The sequence below is a fragment of the Dipodomys spectabilis genome, unplaced genomic scaffold (genome assembly GCF_019054845.1).
Source record: "Dipodomys spectabilis isolate Male_0828 unplaced genomic scaffold, ASM1905484v1 ptg000090l, whole genome shotgun sequence".
Lineage (NCBI taxonomy): Eukaryota > Metazoa > Chordata > Mammalia > Rodentia > Heteromyidae > Dipodomys > Dipodomys spectabilis.
Genome location: NW_024870767.1, coordinates 222,003 through 239,131, shown reverse-complemented (window position 1 = coordinate 239,131; position 17,129 = coordinate 222,003). Strand labels below are relative to the sequence as shown.

General features: G+C 46.4%; 1 protein-coding gene and 1 long non-coding RNA gene across 2 annotated transcripts in view; one reads left to right on the top strand and one right to left on the bottom strand.

Moving 5' to 3' along the window:
• Positions 1 to 97: 97 nt before the first annotated feature.
• LOC122112003 lies at positions 98 to 15,707 on the bottom strand. Its single transcript, XR_006148081.1, has 3 exons — positions 15,697 to 15,707; positions 4,289 to 4,293; positions 98 to 729 (listed from the first exon to the last, which is right to left on the bottom strand). It is a non-coding gene; the product is annotated as an uncharacterized LOC122112003 (long non-coding RNA).
• The window catches only part of Larp1b (La ribonucleoprotein 1B), a 77,685-nt gene continuing 66,749 nt past the window's right edge, over positions 6,194 to 17,129 (top strand). The window contains 3 exon segments of the mRNA XM_042684812.1: positions 6,194 to 6,329; positions 15,401 to 15,459; positions 15,854 to 15,913. Of these exon segments, the coding sequence (XP_042540746.1) occupies positions 15,872 to 15,913 (42 nt within the window). The 5' untranslated portion in view covers positions 6,194 to 6,329; positions 15,401 to 15,459; positions 15,854 to 15,871.

Genomic DNA, 17,129 nt, shown 5'->3' with positions numbered 1-17,129 from the left:
GCCCTGGATTCCATTCCTCAGCACCACATAAACAGAAAAAGCCAGAAGTGGCACTGTGGCTCAAGTGGTAGAATGCTAGCCTTGAGCTGAAGAGCTGAAGGACCGTGCCCAGGCCCAGGCCCAGGCCCAGAGTTCAAGCCCCACAACCTACAAAAAAAAAGTTTCAAGTTTTGAAAGATGGAAATAATGATCTTTATATTAATTGATGGATTCTGTGTTTAAATTTTTTGTACATTTTTTCTCTTCTATTTTTCTAAACATCTGATTTTAGTTCATATACTTCACAACTTTAGCTTGTTAAAGTAAGAGTTGAATAGCTATAAAGGAAATTGATTTCTCCCATATAAACTTTAGAGACTTAAAAAGTTTTATATATGAACTACTCACTCTTAAATGTGATATTATATGACTAGATTTGGTGCTTTATGTTAAACTTCTTTAACTGAAAGTTAAAATGCTAAAGAAAGAAGAAAATATTTTGGAGTATCATGTGGTTTGGAGTAAGTGTATTTGAATTTTGTTTGAAATCTGTGTTGTCCATGAATTGTGTAAAAGTAGTCTAGTAAAGCTATGTGATTATGTGCCTTTCCAGCCTTTTTAAAGATTTTGTCATTCTAATAGCTCTTTCATAACTATCAAAAATTAATAGGAACTTATTAATGGCAGACAAACTAGTAACTTCTTTGGAACTGCTTTTACATATCAAGGTACAGCTATTAGAAACTATACCTTGTGTGTGTGTGTGTGTCTGTCTGTCTGTCTGTCTATCTGTCTTTGTATGCCAGTCCTGGGCTTGAACTTGAGGCCTAGGTATATCTTAGTCTACCCCCCCCCACACACACCCCACACACATACATTACATCCTGAAGGCTGGTGCTCTACCACTTGAGCCACAGTTCCACTTCTGGCTTTCTTGATAGTTAGGGATAAGGGGTCTCTGAACTTCCCTGCCTGGTAGTTAACTGGAGATGAGAGTCAAGGACTTTCCTGTCAGGGCTGGCTTTGACTCTAAATCCTCAGATCTCAACCTCCTTAATGGTTAGGATTACAGGCACTAGCCATTGGTGCTCAGCTACATTTCATCTTTTAACCAGATGTTTTAAGAATATATAGAAAACAGCATACCTTGTCTCAGAGCTTTAACCTATTCCCCTTATATATAGCTTAAGTAATCTTACATACACACAGAAGCGCCAGCTGCCACCTTCCTTCGATTTTAAGGATTAGATACAAAAAATCTTAAAATTCATTTAGACAAGAATTATAAACTGGTAAGTCACACTAATGAGTTACCACTTGAGCTACACTTCCAGCCAACTTTTATTCATTAATTGGAGATGAATTCTTACGGACTTTTTTCTGTCTGACGTAAGTTTGAACTGTAATCCTCTAGATCTCAGCCTTTTGAGGTGCCAGGCTCACACAAGCCAGTTTGCCCACAATTTTATTTGGGGTAGATGTTTCAATTAGAAAATTCTTTAGTTTGAGTATGCCATTCCCAGGTTTGCCACTGCTTCTCTACTTTGTATTTCCTACCCAGCCCTGAAATTACATCTAAATTTGAGACCTCTCATATTGGTCAGTGGTTAGAAAGTTTCTGAATTTTTAACTTGTTAATAGTTTTTATTAAAATATTTTGGCATATGCATTTTAGATTGTGTCTTATAAAAATATCTTTTTAAGGTGGTGCTTCCTTTTACAAAGATTGTTAAATTATCCATGTATATTTTTTAAAATTCCAAATATTTTATTTAATAAAGGTCTTCAAAAGCTGATTATTTCAAGTGGTATTATTCACATAAGGATAAATGTCACATTTGACTAATATACAGACACTGAGCATATGTGTTTCTCAGCTGTTTTTCAATTTCTATTTTTTTATTATTATAAAGGTGATATACAGAGGGATTACATGAGTCAGGTAACAAGTAAACTTCTTTTTGGACAGTGACACCCTCTCCTCTGTTACCTTCACAGTAAGGCAGAAATAAGTGAGGGAAGCTCTAATACAATGGTATTCTTTTTTTTTGTTGTTGGTCGTGGGGCCTGAACTCGGCCTGGGTGCTGTCCCTCAGTTCTTCAGCTCAAGGGTACCACTTAACCACTTGAGCCACAGCACCACTTCGAGCTTTTTCTGCTTATGTGGTGCTGAGGAATCAAACCCAGGGCCTCATGCATGAGAGGCAAGCACTCTACCATGGAGCCCCCTTCTCAGCCCCTAGTATTCATATTTCTATAGCCATTTTTTCCTTGAAATGTATGTGATCTGAGAACAACAAGCAATCTGACAAACCTAGTTATATGAATGCTAATTCAATTTTGGATATGATTACATTTATCTGATACATTTATACTTCAAACAAAACCAGGAGGTACCAACCTAGGGACTCACTTGGGATGAGAATGCTGCCGTGAGAGCTGGGTTTGGTAATGTAGAGAAGAGTATGGCCAGTAATTGTGGCAAGTACATTTTGTCCATTTTGCAGTAGGACACCTGATTCTAGGAATGTTCTTAGCCAGATCCTAGAAAACGGTTTTTGTGTGAAGGATTATGAAAACAAACTAGAACATTTGAACCAAAATCAGCAGAAATTCCTTTCATTACTAAAAGCTGATTAATAAGTGGCCTCAGGAAAAGAAAACGTAGTCATATAAACGTAAAAGTATATAAGCTTGTGTATAAGCTTCTATGTAGTACCTGCATAAATCCACAAAGAAAACGTTGCTACTCAACATATGATCTGTAGATTAGCACACTTTTGGGAGCTGAGAAACTTAGATCTTTTCATAAAGTTAGAATTTGTGATTGCCAAATGCTTCAAATAAATAGGAAGTTTCCAAAATCAGGAACTTGGTCTGCATAATTCCTTGGAGTCTTAAAAAAAAAAAAAAAAAGCCAATTTGGGGAGCCAGCCACCAGAGTTTCCAATCTATGAAGTGGGGAAATTGCATTCCTAGGGTACAAGTATTGTTTTATCTAGGAACCCCACTACATCCAGTTTCAAGGGAATCTCAACACGGGCTACAATTAGAATCACATTCAGATTCTGTTGGTTAGAGGTAGTTTTAACTCTAATGTGCAAGAAGAACGAACCCTGGTATCTTGCATGGTGGCACATACATACCTGTAATCCCACTGTTGGGAGGAGACACGGCAACCTAGACTACATAATGAGAAAGGTGGGGGTGGGGGGGAAGGATGGGTAAAAAGAACTTGACTCAAAACAGGAACAGCTGCTGAAGGAAAAAATGAAAAGGTGTAGTCACAGTCAACATAGTTTTTAAGTTTCCGAGTGTTATCAGTACCCAAGAGGAAATGCTAAAAGGACTTGTATTTGTTTTTTTTTCCTTTTTCTTTCTTTTTTTTTTTTTTGTTTGTTTTTTTGGGGTCCAGTCATGGGGCCTGAACTCTGGGTCTGGGCGCTGTCCCTCAGCTCTTCAACTCAAGGCTAGCGCTCTACCACTTGAGCCACAGCGCCACTTCCGGCTTTTTTCTTTTTGCTTTTGTGGTGCTGAGGAATCGAACCCAGGGCCTCATGCATGCAAGGCAAGCGCTCTACCACTGAGCCATCTTCCCAGCCCTGTATTTGTTTTTTTTCTTAAATTAACATTATTGTTAACTTTATTGAGGTTACACGTAAATACACTACTCAGTTTGTAAGTATATTTCCTTTTTTTATTTTTTTGGTCCATCCTGGGTCTTGAACTCTGGGTCTGGCCTCTGTGGCTGTGCTATTCAGCTCAAGGCTAGTGCTCTACCACTTGAGCCACAGCACTACTGCTTTTCTAGTGGTTTATTGGAGATAAAAGTCTCACAGAGTTTCCTGCCCGGGCTGGCTTTGAACTGTGATCCTCAGATCTCAGCCTCCTGAGTAGCCAGGATGACAGGCATGAGCCACTGGCTCCCGGTATCCTTTTTTTTTTTTAATCTTTTTTTTTTTTTTGCTGTTGTTGGGGCTTGAACTCAGGGGCTGGTGCTGTTCTTCAGCTCTTCAGCTCAAGGCTAGCACTCTGCCACTTGAGCCAAAGCGCCACTTTTGGTTTTCTAGTGTTAACTGGCGATAAGAGTCGCATGGACTTTCCTGCCTGGGCTGGCGTTGAACCGTGATCCTCAGATCTCAGCCTCCTGAGTAGCTCGGATGACAGGCCTGAGCCCCCGACACCCAGCTTCATTTCCTTTTGTACAGTGTCACCTGGCCCCTCATTCTCTCCCATTCCCTCCTTCCTATCTCCACCTACCAGTTCACTTCCATCAGCGTCCAGTGTGCTCCACTGCTGTCCTTTTCACCTTTTCTCCTTCGGTTTTGTTGGGATCCATGAGTGAGAAACAAATGAGCAGGAGATGAACACCGTCCGCTCCTCTCCCACCCCTTCCAGTCTCCCACTCTTCTTCCCTCTCTCTGACCTAAGTGTAGCCCCTCTGTGCATCACTTTGTAGGAACGGTGGGGGTCTTCGTGAAACTAGAGCGCGGGCTTCCTCTCCCCGTCTCCCGCGGATGCCTGGCCCTGCGGGGACGCAGGGGTGAGGTGGGAGAGCGGCTGGGCCGGGGTTCTCAGGTCTGAGGCCCGGCCCCGGGTTCCCAGCCGGCCCGGCCGGGAAAGCCCGGAGACTGATCTCCCCGGAACCACCAGACGCCGGGGCGCCCGGCCGAGTTCGAGCCCCGCCGCCGGCCAAGCAGGGAGCCGGCAGGCCGGGCGCGTCCCGGCCGGGCGCGCGGAGCGCGGCAGCGGCGTCTCGGGTCGCGGTGCTCCTGGCGTCCGGCGGCTGCCCGGACATCAGGGTCCCGGGCTTTCCCGGCCGGGCTGGCTGGGAACCGGGGTCCGGGCCTCAGCCCCCGAGGAGCTGGGGGCCGGGCGAGCCCGGGGCCCGCGGCGCCGCGGCCTCGTGCGGGGCGCGGCGGGCTCGGCCGGGCGCGCGGCCCGGGGCGGCCGTTACCTGGGCCGGCGCGCGGCCGCGGCCGCCGTGGGCTGAGGCGGGGCGCCGGCGCTACCGGGGTCCCGGGGCGGACCGCGGCGTGGGCCGCGAGGCTGAAGCCGGGCGTCAGCCGGGGGTCCGCCAGGGCCGCTCGACCGCGGCCGGAGAGCGGGGTGAGAGAGGGCGCCGCCGACCCCGGCGCGGGTCTGCGGGGCGCGGGGCGCGGGGCCGGCGCCGCGGGAGCCTGCACGCGGCAGAGTTTCGGGCGCAGGAGCCCCAGGGCCGCGCCGGGCGGCGGCTTAGCCCGACCCGCCGCCCGGGGCGCCGGGCCGAGCAGCCCCGGGCCCGCCGCGGGAGCCCGGCCTGAGGTGCCGCGAGTCCCAGGGGCCGGGTGCGGGCCCCCACCGGGCGCCCGCGGGAGGCCGACGCCGGCGAGCCCGCGGGCCGCCCGGCTCGCCCCCGCTCGCCCTCGCCTCGGCCTCGGCCGGCCCCGGGGGCGGGGCGTGGGGCGGGGCGAGAGCGGCAGCCGGTGAGTGGCCACGTCAGTCTCCGTAGAGCCCCGCCCCCCGCGCGCCCCGCCCCCGAGCGTTACCGGCTCGGGCGCTCGAGCGCCGACTGGGTCTGAGGCGCGCCGTCCCGCTCCGGCGCTCCGCCGCTCCGGCCGCTGTCCGCGCGGGCTGGGGCTCGAGGCTCCGGGCGGCCCGGCGCGTGTCGGCGGGCTCCGGCCGTGCGCTGCCGCGGAGGGCTGGGCCGGCGGGCGGTTAGTGCTCCGTTCGTCGCGGGGAGGGCGGCACGCCGGGCGCTGCACTGCCTCGGCGGGCGGCGGCCGGGCTCCCGGGGTCTGCGTCCCAGGCCCGAGTCAGTCGCTGCCCCCGTGGGGAGACGGGCGGCCGGGCTCCCTGGTCCCGGGCCCTCCCCGGCTGGGGAGGCTGGGGCAAGGGAACCATGTCCGCTCGCGCCCCGGTGCCCGCCGCTCGCCCTCGGGAGGACCCGCCCGCGGCGGCGGCGGAGCGGGCGTCGCTGCTGGCGGCCGGCCGGCCGGCGGAGCCGCCGCCGGAGCGGGAGCGCAAGGAGGCCGTGAGGGAGGAGAGGGCCGCGGCGGCCACCAGCGCGGGGGCGCGCGGGGAGCCGTCGCCCGCGCCGGTGCGGGGCCACAGCGTGCCCCAGGCGGCCGTGCCCGTGCGGCCGCTGGCGCTGCACCTGGCGCACAAGGCGCGCGGCCCCGGGGGCGCCTTCGGCGGGGAGCCGCCGGCCGAGGACGCCCGGGAGCCGCCGGCCGCCGCGGGCCCCGAGGAGAAGCCGCCGCCGCCGCCGCCGCCGCCGAAGGAGAACCCGTGGACCAGGAAGCCTCCGCGACACCTGTCCCCGGGCGGGGCGGGCCCGCGGCTGTCCCCGCTGGAGACCCTGGAGGCAGGTCGGTGCTGCGCCGCGGCGGGCGGGCGGGCGGGCGGGCCGGGGCCGCGCCGCGGGGAGTGCAGGCCCGGCGCCCGCGGGCCCCGCTCCCCACCGCCCGGGGGCCGGGCTCTCCGTGTCGGCGCCGCCGAGGACGCGGACCTCGCGGAGGCAGCGACGGAAGGGGCGGGGCCTCGGGGTCCCCGGGACCGCGGGGCGCCGGGGTAGCCGGGCCGGCGGCCCCCACGTGTCGGCGCCTCGGTCGGGCCGCGCGCCCCGGGCACCGACCCGAAGGCCGACGCCAGTCCGGAGCCGGGGTCGTTTGTCCGGGAAGCACGTCGGTGTTCAAGGGGCGCGGAAGCCGAAAGTGCCGTGCCGCGGAGTCGCTGCAGGCGAGCTCCGAGCGGCCGTGGCGGCCGGAAAACGCGGGAGGCAGGGTGGCGGAGCGCCGGGCGCGGAAGGCCCGCGCGAGCCCCGCGGCCCGGGCCGCCGCGGAGGTGGTGCGCGCAGTCGGGAAAGGAAGACGGTGGAGCCGGGCGCCGAGGTGAAGGCTGCGGACCGGCAGCCGGGAGCTGCCTCGGACCAGCAGACAGGTTCAAGTGGAAAGGGCCGTGTGAATCAGTTTGGCTTTCTAAATTGGGCTGAAGCACGCTAAAGTCTTCAAAGTTCTCTCGACCTTTAATATTGATGGAATTTCTTGTAACTGCTTATGTCTATTGGTAACTGAATAGAAAAATGTTAAGCAATGTTCTTAAAATTTAGAAAGCCCAGCAAGTCACTTCATTGGCTGTCTCACTTCTAGATTTATACACAATATAATATATATAGTATTTCATGCACTACCAAGAGACATGAAGTCTTTGTAGGCAATAAAAGCAGTTTTGAATGTTTTAAATTTTTATTTATTTTTGTGCCCATTCTGGGGCTTGAACGCCAAACCTGGGTGCTGTCAGGAACTCTTTCACTCAAGGCTAGCACTTTGCCACTTCGCTCCGCCTTCAGCTTTTTTGGGGGTGCTTAATTGGAGATTAGAGTCTCAGACTTTCCTTCCAGGGCTGCCTTTAAACTATCATCCTTAGATCTCAGCTTCCTGAGTAGCTAGGATTGCAAGCGTGAAGCACACAGCACCAGTTTTATCTTTTAAAACTTTAAAAACCTTGTGAGTTATTTAACTGCAGAGGATGAAGCCAGAGCCTTGCATGAATCTGCTAGAGAAGCACTCTACCACCAAACTCAGCCTTGAGACTAGGGAATTTTTCCCCCTGAGCTAAGGACTGAACTCAGGGCCTTGCACTTGCCAGTGCTTTTCCACTGAGCTAAACTCCAGGAATCTCCCCCCTTCCCCCCCACACCCACCTAGACACCATCACTGAGTTTTTTGCTCAAGGCTAGCACTCCACCCCTTTGAGCCACAGCTCCACATCTGGGTTTGTGGTTGTTGGTTTTTTGGTTTTTTTTTGAGTAGTTTATTGGAGATGGACTTTCCTGCCCCAGCTGGCTTTGAACCAGGATGCTCAGATCTCAGCCTCCTGAGTAGCTAGGATGACAGGGGTGAGCCACCAGTGGCTGGGTGAAATTCAGGAATTTTAATTGCCAATTACTTCAAAAACTGTGTTTATATGATATTAATATTTATTGATCCCTTTGTTCTCTAGTCTATTTGAAGGTTAAGAACAAGTTGATACTTCATAAGGCATAGATACACCTGAAATCCCAGCACACAGAGATCAGGAGTAATCAGAGCCCATCTTGAACTAGTGAAATACTGCCTCAACTCCCTCAGCTCCTCCCCTTCCTAACCCAGACCCTGCACTGCTTTCCCACAACGTTTAGCATTTAAGTAACTCAGGTAACTTAGATAAGAGATTGTAGTGTGGAAATGCGCTGCTTGAGAACTGGGTTTTAGTACTGGTATTACTAACTAGCTAGGTGACTTTTGCTAAGATTTCTGGATCTGAATTCTCTTTCCCAGTAACTGGGATTATAGGTATGAGCCACTATGCCCAGCTCTTCACATCAGAGAGCCATCTACATCCAGTCAGCCTGCTTTGGCTTCTTATTTTCTGAAGTAAATTTTTGCCACTTCAAGAATAAATGTATAGAGGCTGGGAAGGTGGCTCAGTAGTAGAGCGCTTGCCTTGCATGCATGAGGCCCTGGGTTCGATTCCTCAGCACCACATAAGCAAAAAGAAAAAAGCCGGAAGTGGCGCTGTGGCTCAAGTGGTAGAGTGCTAGCCTTGAGCTGAAGAGCTGAGGGACAGCGCCCAGGCCCAGAGTTCAGGCCCCACAACTGGATCCCCCCCAAAAAGAATAAATGTATAGTGCCGTGTACCTGTACCACCGGTACTCCAGAAGGTTGAGGTCCGAGAATCATTTAAACCAAGGTGAGACCTTCTAAGTAGCAAAATAAAGGGGAAAAAATAATGATTTGAGTATGTAGATCCAGACATTATTTAGGTCAAATGAGGGTAAAAATTAAGGATTGTTAAGTTAGCATTCTAGGATACCTGTAGAATTCATTCTACAAAATAGGTTATTCTTAGAGAAGGAAGGATATTAACTCTCCTATAATAGCAGACTTAAACCAGTTCTATTCTGGCTAAATTTAGGTTTACTGATAAATCTTATTAATGAGGTAAAAGAATTCAATCCACAGAAGTTTGGCAAAAGGGTTATTTTAAGTATTATAGAAACATTATGGGAAGCATGAAGGAATTTAGTACATGAATCATGTATTATCTCTACTTTAGAACCTGGAGCTGTATAATTGAGATAGATTCTTGGTGCCTCATTATTGTGAGATACATTTTTTTTTTTTGGATCGGTCCTGGGGCAAACTCTGGGCCTGGGCTCTGTCCCTCAGCTCTTCAGCTCAAGACTGGTGTTCTGTTCCTTGAGCCACAGCACCACTTTCGGCCTTTTCTATTTATGTGGTGCTGAGTGGATTGAACCCTGGGGCCGGGCCTTATGCATGCAAGGCAAGCACTCTACCACTGAGCCACCTCCCAGCCCCAAAGCTTTGACATTTATATATGGAACAATCATTTTTTTTTTCTTTTGTATTGGGGATCAAACCCATGACGTTGCACTTGCTAGGCAAGCCCTTTGCCGCTCGCTGAGCTACATCCAAGCCCTTGAGATGCATTCTTATAAAATATTATCTGATAGTTCTGGCAGTGTGTTGTTTGTGGAAATCAAGTTGAAGCACTCTTGTTCCCCATTGTTTTCAGTTAAAGTGTTCGCTTATCTTTTTTTTTTCTTGACATTGGGCTTAATTTTGAAGTTCTCACATGTTCTGCTTTCTACTTATGGCGGGTGCTTTACCGTTTAAGCTATTCCTCTAGTTACCTACCACATTTTCCTAGTTATTTGGAGATTAGAGTGTTTCTCTGAACTTGTTTTTAAGCTCTCAGCCTCTTGAGTAGCTAGGCTTGAGTCACTGGTGCCAGTTTAGCTGATTTTTTTTTTTTCCTTGTCAGTTGTGGGGCTTGAACTCTGGGCTTGGGTGCTGTCCCTCAGCTCTTCAGCTCAAGGAGAGTGTTCTACCACTTGAGCCAAAGTACCACTTCCAGTTTTCTGGTGGTTAATTGTAGATAAGAGTCTCACAGACTTTCCAGGCCAGGCTGGCTTTAAACCCAGCTCCTCATATCTTAGCCTCAGGAGTAGCTAGGGTTACAGGTGTGAGCATGGGTGCCTACTTTAGCTGATCCTTTTTAAAAAGAGGAGCTGACAAGGCTAATTTAGCTCTCCCCCTCCTCCCCCCAGGCTCAAGGCTTGACCTCGGGTAGCTTTTCTACTCAAGGCTAGCATTCTACCACTTGAGCCACACCTCCACTCCATCTACCTTTGACCTGTTGATCAACTCAGCAGTTTCAAATTTCTTAGATGAAACTGAACACTGTGGATGTATACCTTTCCATGGTGTGGAAGCGGAACATCACGGGGTACTTGTTAGTTTAACTATTGCTTATGCATGGAGAATTTAACTCTTCTTGATTACATTTTTAGACTACTCTTCACTACAGGGTCTTTGTGTAATCCAGTCTGGTGATTTACTTAGATTTTCCCCCTTAATCCAATATGGAACTGAGGTACTGTTGATGAGTTTCTTTTGTTTGGGTTTTTTGCCAATCATGGGGCCTGAACGCTGGGCCTGGGCGCTGCCCCTCAGCTCTCTAGCCCAAGTAGCGCTCTGCCACTTGAGCCACAGCGCCACTTCCAGCTTTTTCTGCTTATGTGGTGCTGAGGAATCGAACCCAGGGCCTCATGAATGCAAGGCAAGCACTCTACCACTGAGCCACCTTCCTAGGTCCTGTACAGGTCCTGGGGCTTGAACTTAGGACCTGGGTACTATCTCTGAGCTTTTGTGCTCAAGGCTAGCTGTTTACCACTTGAGCCACAGCTCTACTTCCAGCTTTTTTGGTGCTTAATTGGAGGTGAGAGTCTCACAGACTTTCCTACCTGGTCTGGCTTTGAGTTGTGATCCTCAGATCTCATTCTCTTGAAAAGCTAGGATTACAGGTGTGAGCCACCTGTATCTAGCTTAGTGAAAACTTTTTTTATAAGAATTATGATCATGAAAATTAAGGTGATTAACCCTTGTATTGCAGGATTTGAGTATCCAAACTCTTAAAAATAGTTTTTTATTTGCTGAAATTGTTTTAGGAAGGGAGAAAGGAGTAAGACTAGTAATAGAAAGTGAGAAATTGAGTGGGAATGTCACAAGGAAAGCCTCTCCTTGTTTAGCTAATGTTGTACTTGCCAGGTACTGGTGGCTCATACCTTCAATCCTAGCTACTTGATGACTGAGAGCTGGAGGACTATAGTTCAAAGCCAGATGGGTCACAAGTCTTCAGGACTCCATCTCCAAAATAACCAGCAAAAAGCAGTTGGAGAGGTGGCTCAAGTAGTAGAGCCCTCGCAAAGCAAGCAAGAACAAGCTGAAGACTTAGACTTCCAAATCCTACTACTGCCCCCCCCCCCAAAAAAAAAAAAAAACTTTCCTGCCAAGCCATTTTTCCTGACCTGCTTTGAATCATTTCTCTATAGATTTCCACAGCTTAAAGAGGAGTATCTTAGAAAAGGGGGAAACAGCTTAGTGCTGGAGCAATTACTTCATTTTCATGATCCCCGGCCCACACCCACAAAAACTGATTATTGACATATTGTTCAGAAATGTATTGAAAATAGAACAATGAAATCTGTTAAATCATTTTAGGAAGGAGAGAAGAGGGTAAAAGGAGTGAAAGTGACTGGAATACATTGTATTCTGCTACACATGTGTCTTGTAAAATGTGTTAGAGATGTCTCAAGTTTTCCCCACTAATGTATGCTAAGAGTAATAAAGAATTGTCTACTGGCATGTAGCGTGCAACCATTGATGTTTGAAAAACAGATATATGGATCACATGCTCGTGTGATGTATTTGTTTCTAGGTTTTTGAGGGAAAGGTATTTGAGCCTGGACTCTGGTGGCTCATGCCTATATTCCTAACTACTCAGGAGGCTAAGATTTGAGAGTCACAGTTCAAAGTCATCCCAAGCAGGAAAATCCCTGAGACTCTTATCACCAAGTAAGCAACAAAAAAAGCTGGAAGTGGATATGGCTTAAGTGGTAGAATGCTAACAATGAGTCAGAAAGCTCAGGGACAGTCTCCTGGACCTGAATTCAAGCCCTAGATCTGGCCCACAGAAAAAGGAAGGAAGGAGGAAAGGAACCATACGTTTTTTTGGTTGGTTGGTTGGTTGGGTTTTTTTTTTTTTTTTTTTTTTGCTTTTTTAGAAGGGGAACAATTGATTGGGATTGAAACTATAGCTTTGTACATGCTAGGCAAGAGCCGTAGGGCTCATCTATATGTTACAGATCCTTTAATTGCATTGTATATTGTGAAAGTCAGAGTGTTGGCTTTGATTTTGTGTGGTCAGAGTAATTGTCTTCAATTTCTGATTGTGCCATAGTAATGTCTAGTTTAGCTGGATATGGTTACCGAGGAGTATAATCCCAGCACTCAGGAGGCTGAGGCCCGGGGATAGTGAGTTGGAGGTGAGCCTGGACTATATAGACAAGTGAGAAGCCAGGATGTTTCAGCTTCCCTTACACCCTCCCCCCAGCTGCAAGCAATCTAATTAATTTGTAATAAACATAAAATTTGCTGAGATAACCTCTTATGTTATTTTCCATTAAACCAAGTAGTTTGTATATAGCTCTATTTTATAATGTTTACTCATGAAATCAGCATTTGGAACATACTTTCCATGTTGTTGAGGGAAATATCTCCTCAAAATTGTGTACCAGGTAACCTAGATGATTTTTTTTCCCAGTCCTGGGGATTTGAACTCAGGGCCTGGGCACTGTCCCTGGGCTTCTTTTGAGCTCAAGGTTAGCACTGTACCACTTGAGTTACAGTGCCACTTCCAGCTTTTTCTGCATATGTGGTACTGAGGAATTAAACCCAGGGCTACATGCATGCTAGGCAAGCACTCTACCCTAGATAATCTTTAAATACTATTTTGTTGTTGTAGTTTGAACTCGGGGCCTGGCACTGCCCTTGAGCCTTTCTGCAGGAGGCTGGCAGTCTACCACTTGAACCACACTTCACTTCAAGCTTTTTTGTTGGTTAATTAGAGATAAGAGTCTACCACTTTTCTGCTTGGGATGGCTTTGAACTACAATCATCAGATCTGAGCCTCTTGAGTAAATATTGTCTTTATTAGGGATTTAGACCTTTTTCCTCCCTATGGGCTTCCTTTTTTTTTTTTGTCCTAGTTGCCTGTATTTTTTTCTCTATGGCATTTAGTTTTTCTTAATGAAATATGTACATGTTCATAATGTACATGTTCATAAGTATGCACTTAGACATATTTACATAAACTATAAAGACATAAAAAGCAAACCCTGTGTATTTAACTATAGTTTAAAAAATAGAATGTAAAGTTAAAGAACTCTTGTATGTTCATCCTGATCTCATCTCTTCCCTCCCTTCTCTTCCCATTTTGTCGTCCCCTTTCCTCCTTCCCTTCCCATTTCTTCTTCCCTCTAAACCATCCCATCCTCTTTTTAAAATTAGCAAAGATTTATTTAGTTAGTATGTCAGGGCAAAGTTGGGAGAAATAGAAAGGGGAAAAAAAACATTCCTCCGCAGGAATGGCAACAGAGAAACTCCTGTTTTTTTTTTCTTTCTCTTTTTTTTTTTTGGGTGGTTGTGGGGCTTGAACTTGTGGCCTGGGTGCTGTCTGAGCTCTTTTTTGCTCAGGGCTAGTACTCTACCACTTTGATCCACAGCACCACCTCCAGCCTTTTCTGTTTTGTTTTTGTTTTTCTGATGGTTAATTGGAAATGGAAGGCTCATGGAATGTTCTGCCCGTGCTGTGATCCTCAGGTCTCAGCCTCCTGACTACTAGGATTATAGGCGTGAGCCACCATCGTCTAGCTCTTTCTTGGTTTTGTTCTGTGAAACTCAGTTTTTGCCTCAGCTTCTGCAGTAGTTAGGATTTCTCATATATGATGTCACTTCTGGCTACCTTCTTCCTTTGATAAGTGTTCTATATCTTAAACATGCTTCTAGATTTTTAACCTACTTCTAGATTTCTTTAAATTTATCTTCAGCCAGTCCTGGAGCTTCAACTCAGGGCCTGGTCACTGTCCCTGAGCTTCTTTTGCTCATGGCTAGCACTCTACCACTTAAGCCACAGTGCCAATTCTTTGTATGTGGTACCAGGACTTCATGCATGCTAGGTAAGCACTCTACCACTAAGCCACATTCCCAGCCCCCTACTTCTGGGTTTTTAAAACTACTTGTTCTCTAGATTGGCTGTTGCTTTTTACTGTATTGTGTTATCTATAGATGTAGATCTCAAGTCTGGTATTGGTTTTTGAGAACAGGTCACAATATTTTATTTTGTTTTGTTTTCTTTTGGGTCCGGTCGTGGGGCCTGAACTCTGGGCCTGGGTGCTGTCCCTCAACTCTTTCATCTCAAGGCTAGCGCTCTACCACTTGAGCCACAGCGCCACTTCCGGCTTTTTTCTTTTTGCTTATGTGGTGCTGAGGAATCGAACCCAGGGCCTCAGGCATGCAAGGCAAGCGCTCTACCACTGGGCCACCTTCCCAGCCCAGGTCACAATATTTTTAAGGCTGGCCTTGAACTCACTATATAGTCCAGGCTGGGCACCAATGGCTCACACCTCTAATCCTAGCTATTCTGGAGGTTGAGATCTGAGGATAGCGGTTCAAAGCCATGTGGGGCAGGAGAGTCGATGAGACTCTTATCTCCAATTAACCACCAGAAAACTGGAAGTGGCTCTCAAGTGGTAGAGCACCAGCCTTGAGCTGAAGAGCTGAGGGACAGTGTCCAGGCCCGGAGTTCAAGCCCCACAGCCAACAGAAAAAAACAAAAACAAAAAACAACTTGAGGACTTAGCCTTAGCCTTCTGAGTATAGGGATTAGGATGATTCCATCTGGTCATCTTGCCAGATAATGAGCCAAACAAAAAGGCAAAATAAAAGTGATCACCTCATCTGAAGCATTGTATTGGTTTTTTTTTCTGTCAGCCTCTATGCTTTCATTCAGTATAAGAACAAGTGATGATGCACTAATGCCCTTTCAAATATTTCTTTTTTCTTTTTGAGGAGACAGTGCTAGGGATTGAACTCGGGGCCGTACATGGCTAAGTAAGCAAGCATTCTTTTATCATTGAGCTACATTACCAACCCAAGTTACTGTCTTTTATGGCTTGAATCTGGGTACAACCTGTTAGAGTTGCCAAACCTGTTGTGTCCTATAATGAGGAGTTTAGTCTTTTGACCTATTTTTCTGAACTTAGTTGTATAAGAAAGAAAATCCTAATATAAAGTGAGTTGAATTTAAGTGATATTTCTGATTTTCTCTTGTAGTCTATTTGATTGGTATGCCAATTCATTTGTGTGTATTATAACTTAATATTTCCTACTTCTTGGTTTGGATATGGCTAATTAATCTGAATCTACATATTAAGTATTTTTGATGTCTTTGGGATTTTGGCAATATTACTGGAGTAATATTTACTTTGCTAAATAGGTTGAATGAAATGATTGTAACAATTATGTATTTTCTTTAGAGCTCAGTTCCCCAAAAATTATAAAAGCAGGAAAACTCAAGACAAAGAAATCCAACAAGGTATGTATTTATAAGAAATGATTCTTAACTATATTAATTTTGCAAGTTCTTTGGGAACTAACTCATAAAATTATTATACATGTTTTCTTCTAATTATATCATTTATGTTCATTTAAAGATACTCATAATCCCCATATGCCACTATCATATGAATCTCAATTTAATTAAAATCATTAAATTCTTGAAGTTTGATCATAAGACCAAAATATTTTTATTTTAATATGTTCTGTGTGAAACATTTGAATTAATGGAGAAACACTGAATTAATTTGGCAAAGGTCTACATATAATTACATGTAGATGATTTTTAAAATTATTAACACTTTGAGCAAATAGTTTTTCTATTTAAAAATTCTAAATATTTGCAGGCATAATACTTATTTGTTACTTTTTAGGCCAGTGATTTCAGTGATATGGCAAATTGGCCAACACCAGGTGAATTAGTGAACACTGGAGTAAGTATTATTTTAAGACATTTTTACATAAAAAAATAAACAGTAGCATGTTCTCATTTCAACATGTAGAATTTACTTAAAATCTAAAGAAAGCTGGGTATCATGGTATATGCCTGGAGTCCCAGCACTTGGGAGGCTGAGGTAGGAGGGTGTGATAGGGAGATTATGTCTAAACAACAACAAGCAACTTTCTTTCTCCAGGTCTGAAATCTAAAGAATTACTGCCATGAAGGACATAAAGACTTGATTAATCATTAAGATTACTGTTTTGTTTAACAGTTATCCTGTGGTGCTGCTGCCTATAGTATTAGTAACCTGGTAGCTTCAAATGTATCCAGAGTAAACTTTGCCTATTTTTCAGTAATAATTTTAGCACATATTAAAAATTATGTCAAAATATTTTATTACTTCCATTATTACTATTACATTGCAATAATGACAGTACATTTTTGTTACTATTACATTGTTACTAATATAATTTGCCAGTAATATTATTATTTGCTTGAACTCAGGGGCTTCCTCCTCAGCCTTCTTGCTCATGGTTGATTGTTTACTGCTTGAGCTGCCTGCAGCCCGGGTTTTGGTTGATTAATTGGCGATCTGGGTTGGCTTCAAATTGAGATCCTCCTGGTCTCAGTTGCTTGATTATAGTTGTGAGCCACTGGCAGCTGCCTCAAAATGTTTTTGTGAGTCTGTATAACCTGACATTTACCCTTTTTATAATTGTACTCAATCCAGATACATTATTTCATTTACATGTACTCATCTAGAATTCTTCGGAGGTGACCTTACGTTTGCATGTGGTAGAGGCATATGGTTGTCATCATTCTGTAATACTTACAATAGAGTGTGTGTGTGTGTGTGTGTGTGTGTGTGCGCGCGTGCGTGCATGCGTGCGTGCACACACCAGTGCTGGTGCTTGAACTTAAGGCCCCTTTCTCACATAACTTTATCAGTCAAGGCTGGCACAATACCACTTGAGCCTCAGCTCTGCTTTATTGCTGGTTAATTGGAGATAAACATCTCAGATATGTCTGCTTAGGCTGGCTTCAAACCTCAGTTCTCAGATCTCAGACTTCTGAGTAGCTAGGATTATAGGAGTGAGCCATCAGTGCTTGATGAAGCCTATTTTATATATTAAAATTTGTGCTGTTATGTTTATATTTTCTTTATAATCTTCAATATATGTTAAAGTGCTAACTACACACATATACAC